At 46.3% G+C, this 12,826-nt stretch overlaps 1 protein-coding gene across 22 annotated transcripts in view; it reads left to right on the forward strand.

Annotated features, from left to right (window-relative positions):
• Window positions 1-12,826, forward strand: part of LOC110494059 (neurofascin) — a 154,940-nt gene that overhangs the window by 96,386 nt on the left and 45,728 nt on the right. For 20 of the 22 annotated variants that reach the window (XM_036950089.1, XM_036950086.1, XM_036950092.1 and 17 more), the window contains 7 exons: window positions 915-1,020; window positions 3,598-3,794; window positions 3,978-4,100; window positions 8,090-8,260; window positions 9,396-9,446; window positions 12,269-12,380; window positions 12,604-12,785. In XM_036950089.1, coding sequence (XP_036805984.1) covers window positions 915-1,020; window positions 3,598-3,794; window positions 3,978-4,100; window positions 8,090-8,260; window positions 9,396-9,446; window positions 12,269-12,380; window positions 12,604-12,785 — 942 coding nt within the window. The remainder of the gene's footprint in view (window positions 1-914; window positions 1,021-3,597; window positions 3,795-3,977; window positions 4,101-8,089; window positions 8,261-9,395; window positions 9,447-12,268; window positions 12,381-12,603; window positions 12,786-12,826) is intronic. The other 2 variants (XM_036950093.1, XM_036950091.1) reach the window with 1 other exon arrangement.

The following is a 12,826-nucleotide window of genomic DNA, read 5'->3' on the forward strand; positions in this document are numbered from 1 at the left end:
AGATTCTCTATCTTGGCCAGGGAACTTCCGTCAGACTTGGGCTATTCCCTATAAGACTGCGGTTACTCTGGACAAGATTTATGGAACACACAAAGACACGAAAGGGGAGGTTTGTGCCACCTTGGCACGTCTTGGCAAGTGGGCATTCCTTTCGACTGAGGATAGTTTGAACAGCGGGAGGGCGCAAACAGTTTTCTTTGAGGCTGGGCCTGATTGCTGTGTAGTGTCGGTGCTGAGGCAGAAGGAGCAGAATGATCCCTTAGCGCTCAGTGATCTAGAAGTGGAGCAGGGCAGAGAAACAGTGGGGAATCATCTGGCTTAAGTGGGAAATGAAATGTGCATAGAAGAGTGGGCACAGCTGTGTTAAGGCCAGAGGGAGGGGAGAATACACAGAGTCAATGGAACCAATTCATCTACACCATAGCCTAATGCTCTCCTTTCTTCCTTCACTCCTCCTGGATATGGCCACGGTGTGAGTGTGTGTGAGTGTGCTGGAGGGGGGAGGGGGGGGGGGTGTATTGTCTGGTGCAATGTCTTTTATCTCCTAACACTAAACTGACACACCTGATTCAGCTCATCAAGGTCTTACTGTTTGTTTAGTTCATTAGGTGAACCAGGTGTGTTATAGTGCTTCGTTAGAACAAAAGCCTACACACACACACACACACACACACGCACAAGCACACCCACTGCAGCCCTCCAGCAGCAGGGTCGAAGAATGCTTCCTATACGTGTTCATGTTTTATATTTGTATTTTTAAATGTACAGTACATGCCTACTACGGCTAGACGTAAGTTAGAGGTTATGAACATTCTCTCTCTCTCTCTCGCTCTCTCTCTGTCCTTTGTCTCTCTCTTCCTCTCTCTCTCTCTCTCGGTACATTCTCTCTCTCCATTGTCTCGCTCTCTCTCCAGTGAAGCAGCCTCCCACCATTATGAAACAGTCGTTGAAGGACTACATTGTTGATCCCAGAGATAACATCATCATTGAGTGTGAGGCCAAGGGGAACCCCGTGCCAACGTGAGTTACACACAAAGACCTCCTCTCATCCCTCCACCCTTCTCTCTGTCCATCCGTCATCTATCGCTTCTCTCCTCCCTCCCTCCTCCACTCGGCTTGTCGTCTCTCATTTCCTGAACCCTCTCGCCTGCTTTGTCTCTCGCTCTCTCTCTCTCTCTCTCTCTCTCTCTCTCTCTCTCTCTCTCTCTCTCTCTCTCTCTCTCTCTCTTTCTCTGATCATTCTTTTGTCTTTTTGTTTGTGCTTGTTTTGTTCTCTCTCCATCCTGCATACTTTCCTACTCTGTCGTTATCTCACACTCTACCCCTCCTTTTCTCCCTGCTGGAGCTGGGTGTCTCCACTTGTTCTCGCTCTCATTCTTTCTCGCTCTCATATTCACTCTTTTTTTCTCCCTGTTATATCTTGTCTCACTTCTCTCAACCCCCCCTCTCGATCTGCCCTACTGTTACCTTACCATGGCCTTTCTCTCTCTCTCTCTGACGATGACAGTTATACAGGATGACAGTCATTAGTTTGAGCATGAATAGGTCAGCACTGCTCTCCCAGTGTGCCATCCTGCACCCCATTTCACCCCCTACCCTCCACCTTCAACCCCATTCCAACCCCCACCTGAAACTTGTCAGCATCCCAAACCCATCGCCTGCACTCCACCCACCCCTGCCCCTACCCCATACCCCATGACAGCCATCCAGCCACCCCCCATGTTCCCAAGCTGACAAGTGCCCTGCTATCCAGACCTGACAAGTGCTTTCACCTTGCTTCCTCCTCTCTCTTCGCCTCCACTCCTCCCCTCGCCTGCTCCTCTCCCTTGTCCCTCCATCTCTGGTCATGTCATCACAATAGGAACACACTGAACTATGTTGCCTTTAACCCCCCCCTTCTCCAACTCCACCCCCTCCTCCTCCTTCTCCCACTCCACCACCTCCTCCTCCTTCTCCCACTCCACTACTTCCTCCTAATTCTCCCACTCCACCACCACCTCATCCCCCTCCTCCACCACCTCCTCCTCCCCCCTCCTCCTCCCCCACACCAACTCACCAGCAGCACCCACACCACCCTCCCCTGTGCCTCAACCTGATATGCCAGCCTGTGTCCCCTTTAAACCATTATTCTACCTCCTCCTGTTCCCCTCACTCCTTTCCTCTCTCATGCCATCAGATGGGCTAATACGGACCCACTTACACACACGCACACACACCCACACGCACACATTCACGCACACACACACACACATGTGAAGTTGCGTAACCAGGCCCTGACCAGCTGAGGACAGTGGTCTCATTCAGGGGTGCTTTTTGTTTGTTTCGAGGCACATTGAGGGTTTACATAACACACACTCATAACAAACACACAATACACACACATAATACACACATACAAATGCACAAACACACACCATTCAAAATCCTATTTTCCCTAACACATAATCCTAAACCTAACCCTAACCTTGACCCAAAAACCTAACATCAACCCTAACCCTAAACTTAACCCTAGCTCCTAACCTTAACCCTAAAAAGAACCCTAGTTCCTAACCTTTAACGTAATTCTAACCCTAACATTAATTATAATCTTAACACTAAACCCCCTAGAAATTGCATTTGACCTTGTGGGGACTAATAAAATGTCCCCAGTTGGTCAAATTTGTGTTTTTTTACTATTCTTGTGGGGACTACACACACACACACACACACACACACACACACACACACACACACACACACACACACACACACACACACACACACACACCTCTTTCCATTCCTAGGCAAGTCATTGTGCTAGAATGATGCGGCCAGTTTACTATTCATGCTCATGAATCATTCAGAGAGGGATCGCTCACTCATTCAGTCCCAATCAGTCCTGTTGGCTCCCATACAGCCTCCTAGAGATACACCCATTGTCCTGCTCTAGTTGTGGTTCTATGACCCTGGTCCTACAGTCTGCCACAGACGGAGCTATGGGACTAGAATCGACTCTGTCTACTCTACTGTATGTTGAGTAAATATGACAGTAATCCCCTTTTCAAAATAGCAGCCCTAGCAGTTATGTAACCGCGTGCTTGTATTCATTCATTAACCAATCAGAAGCGCTTTTCAATCCAAAAACATTTTGTGTGGTTGCACAGACACAGATTAAGTATTTTACTCCTGGCTCCCTAAAAGAATTATCAAATCAAGAGTCTCCTTTGAAAGTGCCTTTTCATTTTAGGAGTCCTTAATCTGGAGTCCTTAATCTGGAGTTCTTAATCTGTGTTCCGCGCAAATTGCTCAACTGCCCATTAGTGGTTGAGATAAAGAAGCATTAGACAATGCTTGACATAACAGACCTGGACCAGCTTCTCAGAGTAGGAGTGCTGATCTAGGAATAGTTCAGTCTTTTAGATCATAATACATAAGATTGCATGGACAGAGGGGACCTGATCCTGTACCGGGACACTTCATCTGAGACACTACATGAATACAGGCCCAGGACGAATTCCAGCAGAATTTAGACGTCTCTTACATCACTGACTACTCCTGCTTTCTAGTTCTAGGATTGACCCAGTTGTTGTGTCCTGTTCTGTTTCCATGGCGTCTCAGGTTCTCATGGCGACGGAACGGGAAGTTCTTCAACGTGGGCAAGGATCCGCGGGTGACGATGCGGAAGCGCTCAGGAACGCTGGAAATCAGCTTCCGGAGCGGAGGGAGGCCAGAGGACTACGAGGGGGAATACCAGTGTTTTGCCTCCAACGACTTTGGAACGGCGCTGACCAACAAGATCCTACTACGAGTGTCCAGTGAGGAGACTGTTGATATACACACATACACATGCACTCACACACACAAACACACACACACACATAGATAGATAGACACAAAGACATTTGCATGGACACAAACAAAACTACAGTCTACATTCTGAAATGTAGGCAGCTAAATGACTTGTAATAAGTATCTAAAACTCTCTCTCCCTCTGTCAGAGTCTCCTCTGTGGCCTAAGGAGGTGTTGGAGCCAGTGGTAGTGGGTGAGGGATCTCCCCTGGTCCTGGCCTGTAACCCTCCTCCTGGTCTGCCCCCTCCGCTCACCTTCTGGATGGACAGCGGTGAGTCTAGCTCTCTGTCTGTCTGTCTGTCTGTCTGTCTGTCTGTCTGTCTTTTTTTCTGTCTGTCTATTTCTCTGTCTGTATTTCTCTCTGTCTCTGTCTTTCTCTCTGTCTGTCTGTCTATCTGTCTGTCTTTTTCTCTGTCTGTCTTTTTATCTGTCTGTCTATTTCTCTGTCTGTCTTTCTCTCTGTCTGTCTTTCTCTCTGTCTGTCTGTCTTTCTCTCTGTCTTTCTCTGTCTGTCTTTCTCTCTGTCTGTCTGTCTTTCTCTCTGTCTTTCTCTGTCTGTCTTTCTCTCTGTCTGTCTGTCTTTCTCTCTGTCTCTCTCTCTTGCTCTCTTTATCTCTGAATGTCTCTCTCCCCTTTCATCTGACTGACTCTCTCCCCTTCTATCTGACTCTGACTCCTCCCCTCTCTCTCCCGCTCTATCTGACTTTGACTTCCCCCTCTATCTGACTCTGACTCCCCCCCTCTATCTGACTCTGACTCTCTCCCCTTCTATCTGACTCTGACTCTCTCCCCTTCTATCTGACTTTGACTCCCCCCCTCTCCCTCCCCCTCTATCTGACTTTGACTTCCCCCTCTATCTGACTCTGACTCCCCCCCTCTATCTGACTCTGACTCTCTCCCCTTCTATCTGACTCTGACTCTGACTCCCCCCCTCTCCCCCTCTATCTGACTCTGACACTCTCCCCTTCTATCTGACTCTGACTCTCTCCCCTTCTATCTGACTCTGACTCCCCCCCTCTCCCCCTCTATTTGACTCTGACTCTCTCCCCTTCTATCTGACTCTGACTCCCCCCCTCTCTCCTCCTCTATCTGACCCCCCCCTCTCTCCCCCTCTATCTGACTGTCTCTTTATTGGCTTAGGAAAAATATGTTAACATTGCCATAGCAAGTGAACCAAATAACAAACAAAAGTGAAATAAACAATAAATATGAACAGTAAACTTTGCACTCACAAACATAAAAAAATAATAAATACGTTATGAATGTTATATTAAGTGCAAATAGTTAAAGTACAAAATTATGTTTGTTATTCACCGGTTGCCCTTTTCTTGTGGCAACAGGTCTCACTCTCTCAATTCAATTAAATGTGCTTTATTGGCATGACGTAACAATGTTTGGAGATTTACAATATTATCATAATTAAAATAGTCTTTCTCTGACAGTGTCTCTCTGTATGCCAGTCGTTTGACCTTTCAGCTCTTCTGTTTGGCCACTTGCTCTTTTATTCTCTCACTCACTCTTGTTCCTGTCTAGAAACCTTTAACACATTTCACTCTCAATCTGTCCTCTCTCTCTCTCTTTCTCTCTCTCTCTCTCTCTCTCTCTCTCTCTCTCTCTCTGTCCTCTTCTATAGCAGTGTGTGTTACTGCTGACCAACTGAAAATATGTCTGTGTGTGTCTGTGCATGCATGTGAATCTCTGACTCGGCTGGGTAAAGAGCTGAGAGAGCAGAACCCAAGAGACGACAGAAGCCATTTTAAGAGCCCAGACTCAAGAGGTCCTTCACAGCTAATGGTGTCCACTATATTCTCCTCAGCCATTCAGTTCAGTTCAGTAAGCCTGTGTCCCAAATGGCACCCTAATGCCTATATAATGCACTACTTTTGACCAGGGCACGTAGGGCTCTGATCGAAAGTAGTGCACTATGTAGGGAAAAGCATGCCATTTGGGAAGCAGTTTTAATCTTTATTAGACATGCTGAGCATTAGCCATGGGGCCACTATGAACAGAATACTTACAGTAGATTAGAAAATACAGTGATCATATTATTATAGCACATTGTCCATTCGCAATTGCACACCACCACTTCATGATACCACTGGCTGGGTTATGACTGGACCTCGGGCATCGTCATGACAACCAGATTGGCCCGTTTCACTCTTTATAGTTACCGAGTATGTGATCATCTGTTGGGAGCGTCTTGTTGTGTTAGGAGTTAACATTAACACAGGGCCCCAGAGGGTGACACACACTACACTAGAGCTGACCTAGCTGGCACCATAGATATAGAACCCTAGATAGGATATATTGTCTATGGCTGGCACCACTGGCTGCCACTGTGTCCAGACATTGCTAGAGGGGACAGGCATGGTACTCTGTTACATGTTACATACAGTCATGACCAAAAGTTTTGAGAATTACACAAATATTAATTTTCACAAAGTCTGCTGCCTCAGTTTGTATGATGGCAATTTGCATATACTCCAGAATGTTATGAAGAGGGATCAGATGATTTGCAATTAATTGCAAAATCCCTCTTTGCCATGCAAATGAACTGAATCCCCCCAAAACAGTTCCACTGCATTTCAGCCCTGCCACAAAAGGACCAGCTAACATCATGTCAGTGATTCTCTCATTAACACAGGTGTGAGTGTTGACGAGGACAAGACTGGAGATCACTCTGTCATGCTGATTGAGTTTGAATAACAGACTGGAAGCTTCAAATGGAGGGTGGTGCTTAAAATCATTGTTCGTCCTCTGTCAATCAAGGTTACCTGCAAGGAAACACGTGCCGTCTTCATTGCTTTGCACAAAAAGGGCTTCGCAGGCAAGGATATTGCTGCCAGTAAGATTGCACCTAAATCAACCATTTATCGGATCATCAAGAACTTCAAGGAGAGCGGTTCAATTGTTGTGAAGAAGGCTTCAGGGCGCCCAAGAAAGTCCAGCAAGTGCCCGGACCATCTCCTAAAGTTGATTCAGCTGCGGGATCAGGGCACCACCAGTACAGAGCTTGCTCAGGAATGGCAGCAGGCAGGTGTGAGTGCATCTGCACGCACAGTGAGGCGAAGACTTTTGGAGGATGGCCTGGTGTCACGAAGGGCAGAAAAGAAGCCACTACTCTCCAGGAAAAACATCAGGGACAGACTGATATTCTGCAAAAGTTTCAGGGATTGGACTGCTGATTACTGGGATAGTCATTTTCTCTGATGAATCTCCTTTCCGAATGTTTGGGACATCCGGAAAAAAAGCTTGTCCGGAGAAGACAAGGTGAGCGCTACCATCAGTCCTGGTTCATGCCAACAGTAAAGCATCCTGAGACCATTCATGTGTGGGGATGCTTCTCAGCCAAGGGAGTGGGCTCACTCACAATTTTGCCTAAGAACACTGCCATGAATAAAGAATGGTACCAACACATCCTCCGAGAGCAACTTCTCCCAACCATCCAGGAACAGTTGGTGACGAACGATGCCTTTTCCAGCATGATGGAGCACCTTGCCATAAGGCAAAAGTGATAACTAAGTGGCTCGGGGAACAAAACATCAATATTTTTGGTCCATGGCCAGGAAACTCCCCAGACCTTAATCCCACTGAGAACTTGTGGTCAATACTCAAGAGGTGGGTGGACAAACAAAAACCCACAAATACTGACAAACTCCAAGCATTTATTATGCAAGAATGGGCTGCTATCAGTCAGGATGTGGCCCAGAAGTTAATTGACAGCATGCCAGAACGGATTGCAGAGGTGTTGAAAAGAAGGGTCAACACTGCAAAAATTTACTCTTTGCATCAACTTCATGTAATTGTCAATAAAAGCCTTTGACACTTCTGAAATGTTTGTAATTATACTTCAGTATTCCATAGAAACATCTTACTAAAATATCTAAAGACACTGAGGCAGCAAACTTTGTGAAAATGTATATTTGTGTCATTCTCAAAAAAATTGGCCACGACTGTACACTCAGCCGGGGCCAGACTAGTTAGAAGGTCAAGCCAATGAGACTAGGTTACAGTTAGAGGCTAACGTCTATTTGGTTAGAGGGTAACGTCTATTTGGTTTCGTTTTTCAATTTCACATGAGATACAGGCTACTCATTTTGGCCAGTCCAGTGGATGCCTCTGAAATAAGATCATGTTATGGTTGATTATGAAGCATGAAGTCTAAATGACTTAATATGTCTCTACTCCCTCCCTCCCTCCCTCCCTCCCTCCCTCCCTCCCTCCCTCCCTCCCTCCCTCCCTCCCTCCCTCCCTCCACAGCCATGATGCCTATAACCCAGGACAAGCGTGTGTCCATGGGTCTGAATGGAGACCTGTATTTCTCTAATGTGCTGGCTAAAGACTCCCACAGAGACTACAGCTGCAACGCCCGATTCCTCTTCACACACACTATCCAGCAGAAGAACCCCTTCACACTCAAAGTGCAGACCAGTAAGTAGGCTACACACACTCACACACACTCACACACACACACACACACACATAGGTGTGTGCACGCAGACACACACATGAGCCCACGCACGCACCCACACACCCACACACACACACACACACACACACACACACACACACACACACACACACACACACACACACACACACACACACACATAGGCTTTGAATGTAGCCATGGTCTATTGCTCTGTTCAGATGGGATAAGTTACTACCTGGTCAACCAGTGTGCCTCATATTATACACTTAGTGTAGAGAGTAGACTGACCAGGTGACAGCTATGATCCCTTATTGATGTCACTTGTTAAATCCACTTCAATCAGTGTAGATGAAGGGGAGGAGACAGATTAAAGAAGGATTTTTAAGCCTTGAGACAATTGAGACATGGATTGTGTATGTGTGCCATTCACAGGGTGAATGGGCAAGACAAAAGATTTAAGGGCCTTTGATGGTAGCTTTTCACGCTCAACAGTTTCCCGTGTGTATCAAGAATGGTCCACCACACAAAGGACATCCAGCCACCATGACACAACTGTGGGAAGCATTGGAGTCAACATGGGCCAGCATCCCCGTGGAAAGCTTTCTACACCTTGTTGAGTCCATTCCCCAACGAAATTAAGACTTGTTCTGTGGGCAAAAGGGGGTGCAATTCAATATTCAGAAGGTGTTCCCAATGTTTTGTACTTTCAGTGTATATGAGAAATAAGATGCCTCCATCTACAGGTGGCCTGGTGCCATGACATGTACAATATTTCATCAGGACATTCTCCTTTATTCCTCAGTGTGAGCTGTTGTGCCTGTGTTCTCCTCCAGCAGTGATTGTCGTCTACGTGTCCTGGAAGCTGCTTTCTTTACAGTTGACATTAAAGTTGATATCTCTCTTTTTCTGAAGCAGGGACGAAAGCAGCTCTTCAGTTTCTACGATTTTCTTAGAGCTGGAAAGGCTATGTAGTTGGCATGCGTGTGTGTGCACAATTGTGTGTGTGTGTGTGTGTGTGTGTGTGTGTGTGTGTGTGTGTGTGTGTGCGAGTGCATGTGCGTGCGTGCATGTTTGTGTGTTTACGTGTGTGTTTGCGTGTTCTGCATGCTGACTGCTGTGTGTGTGTGTTTTCAGAGGAGCCGTATAATGACACTTCCTCTGTCAACTCCACTGACCCGTACGGTGGTGAGTCTAGTCCAGATACGCTCTCTTCCTTTTCCTCCCATTCTTTACCCCCAGCAGTACTGTGTCACTCTCATAACACCATTCTACCACTGTAGTCTAGCCTGCACATGCTAACCAGACTCAGTTATCAACAAAGCTAGCACCGTATAGCCTAGCCTGTTAATCCTTCAGCTCAATGGATTTGCGACCAACATAGCTAGCTAACACAGCTAACAACACAGCCTAGCCTCAATGGATGCTGTTAGCAACCTTTTTCACAGACTGATATTGCTTTTTATAGCAGAGACTTTAACCTCAACCCTGGCCTCATAACCAGCCAGCTCAGCCTTACTAAACTCAATTTAATTCAAGTGTGGGGTGTTTTATTTACCCACCCTGCTGTTTTCAATGACACTCACCCTGACCAAGACCTCTCACTGACAGAATACAACCGTGTTGATTTGCCCATAAGGTCCTTTATCCTAGCATAACCTCTAATTCTCCCTTCAGCTGACTCATTGCATATGCGTTAACTCAGCAGCTGTACAGACAAAAGGCCAGTTTGTTCCTTAACTCAACCAATGTCAAGCCTGGCTTTAGATCCCCTCCAAACTAAGTCAGTGGTGACAGTAGAGCTTTTGAGAATCTCCCTGTGGTACTCTAGAGGCTAGCACTGCAATAAAAAGTGATTAAAAAAGGTCTCCTCGAAAGACGTCTCTCTGTTCTCTGACATCCTCTTGGTCTCTCTGTTCTCTGACATCCCTTTGGTCTCTCTGTTCTCTGACATCCCCTTGGTCTCTCTGTTCTCTGACATCCCCTTGGCCTCTCTGTTCCTAGGCCATCGTTGAAAATAATAATTTGTTCTTAAAATTAACTGACTTGCCTAGTTAAATAATGGTCAAATAAGAATAAATGAAATTACCTCCTACTGCTCCTACTCCTACTGCTTATCATACAGCCCTTAACCCAAGCCCAATCCACAGCCAGCCTATATAGCCAGAGGGGGAACCAGTGGCATATGTTCTAACTACTCTGGCTCTAGGGAGTAGGCCTGGGAGGGGTGGCATGTGTACCATTGTGAGGCGACTCTCATAGGAACAAAATGGGGACAGACACCGTGACCCTCTTTGGGACGGTCGTGTGGCAGAGGTATAAGAGAGGGATTATCCTAAACCATGCATGCAAGAAATAGCATCTGTATTCATGATATGTTCATTAATAGTTATAAGCTTGCAAATGCAAATGTGCACGTATTCGTGGTCACACACACACAGAGAGAGGATGGGAGCGGGTTGGAGCTGTACCACCTGTCTCTCTTACACACACGCACGCACGCACACACACACACACACACACACACACACACACACACACACACACACACACACACACACACACACACACACACACACACACACACACACACACACACACACACACAGTTGTAGTAAGCTTATCCCTGGGGGCTAGGTCTAGTTTTCCTCAGGGGTTGCAGTGCACCATGGGAGGATCCCGCTCAAGCGGTGCCATTGGCTACACGTTGCCATGGCTGCGCGTTGCCACGGCTATAATGTCACTTGTCTCGGTTCTGGCGTACATATGTCCTCTGCCAGTTGTCTGCACTAATCCCAGAGACCCTCTCTCTCCTCTCCAAGTGTCACTAACAATAGCACATCTCTGTTTTCAGTGCTCTGGAGATGCTAACTGCTAACACATGCTTTAATCCCATACAGATCAGATCTGCATCACGAAAGAAGCTAACGTGTGCCTGGTTCATTATAGCTCTGTTACTCTTAAGCTAATTCTGTTTACTGTGGGCTAACCTTCTAACTTACCCAACCTAATGTATTTAGTGTTTGGTAACACTGACTTTGGGCATAGATGTTTTAATGTGTTTACTGTTTGAGGAAATGCTGTATTTATATGCGTATGATTTTTGAGTTGGTGGGTAAGTATAATACGTATATAGTAAATCTATAATGAATTGAAATGGATCTGAGGTGAGTTTTGGTCAAGTGCAACGCAACAAGCAGTTAAACAGCTCACAGCCACAAGTGTGGTACTAATCCTACTGATCTATGTGTAAACACAACATGCCTCACACAACATTTCTGCTACATTGTCTTTAAGAGTATAATTCCCTTAATGACCGAACTCTGAACCTGACTCAGAGCTCAGAAGGTTCTGGAAGGGATCCAAACGTTGAAGGGATTTAACATCGGCTAAATGCTTAAGCCATGCACTGGGGTTGTTACATGAAGCACACCACTGAAATATATGAACTCAGTGGCCCGATATACTGTATGCTCTTTTAACTATATCAAAGGATTTCCTTCTAAGCAGAGAAGGAAAGGGAATAAGAAGCAATATGTTTTCTCTGTGATTCATCAGGACTGGTTTTGATGTCAGTCTTTTTTTATTTAGAGTCTCTGGTCTCGGTTCACGTAATTGTGATTCTCTGGCGGACTGAAAGTGGGAGATCAATGCTGTTGTTGTTTCCTCTTCTCTGGTTTAAATGGCTGCCCTCCAGGGGGGGGGGGGGGTGAGAGACAAAGGAACAACTAACAGGGTGATATGGCTACGGAACAAACCGGAAAACAAGCCAAAGCAAAGGGGGGCAACTGAAAGATAACGATGAGAACATTCTACGGATGTAGATGAACCGTTTCATCCGTTTGCTTGGCAGAGACGCTGGGCATGGAAGCATGTAAATAATAAACCGATTAGTTTGACTCATGGACTCATGGATTAAACATAAACTCCAATCATTGTGTTTGATTAGAATGGAGATGAAGGTGAATGTATTGTGTGGGTGTGTTAACCCCTTCCTCTCCTGTCCCCAGGTCGTAAGGTAGCAGAGACCACCCCTAACTTCCTCTCCCCCACGGGGACTGACAGCTCGAGGATGGTGATGAGAGGAGAAAAGCTAAAGCTGGAATGTATCGCTTCCGGAGTGTGAGTGTCGGAAACACGCACACACACAAGTACAAACACACACGTACAAACACACACACACACACACACACACACACACACACACACACACACACACACACACACACACACACACACACACACACACTATCTTTTATCAGGAAAAAGAACACCTCATCTCACCCCCTATACCCTCTCCCATCTCACCCACTCTTTCCCTTCCCTCCCTCCCTCCCTCTCTCAGTCCAACTCCCAGTATAAAGTGGTTTAAGAAGGGGGGAGACCTGAACCAGAAGGTGAAACTAGACAACTTCAATAAGACTCTGCGTATCGACAGTGTGTCAGAGGAGGATGCAGGGGAGTACATGTGTATGGCCAACAATCAGATAGGAAGCATCCGACACTCCATCTACGTCCAGGTTAAAGGTAAGAAGGGGAGGGGTGTGTGTGTGTGTTGCCATGCATGT

The sequence above is a fragment of the Oncorhynchus mykiss genome, chromosome 17, assembly GCF_013265735.2.
Source record: "Oncorhynchus mykiss isolate Arlee chromosome 17, USDA_OmykA_1.1, whole genome shotgun sequence".
In the NCBI taxonomy this organism is placed as follows: Eukaryota; Metazoa; Chordata; class Actinopteri; order Salmoniformes; family Salmonidae; genus Oncorhynchus; species Oncorhynchus mykiss.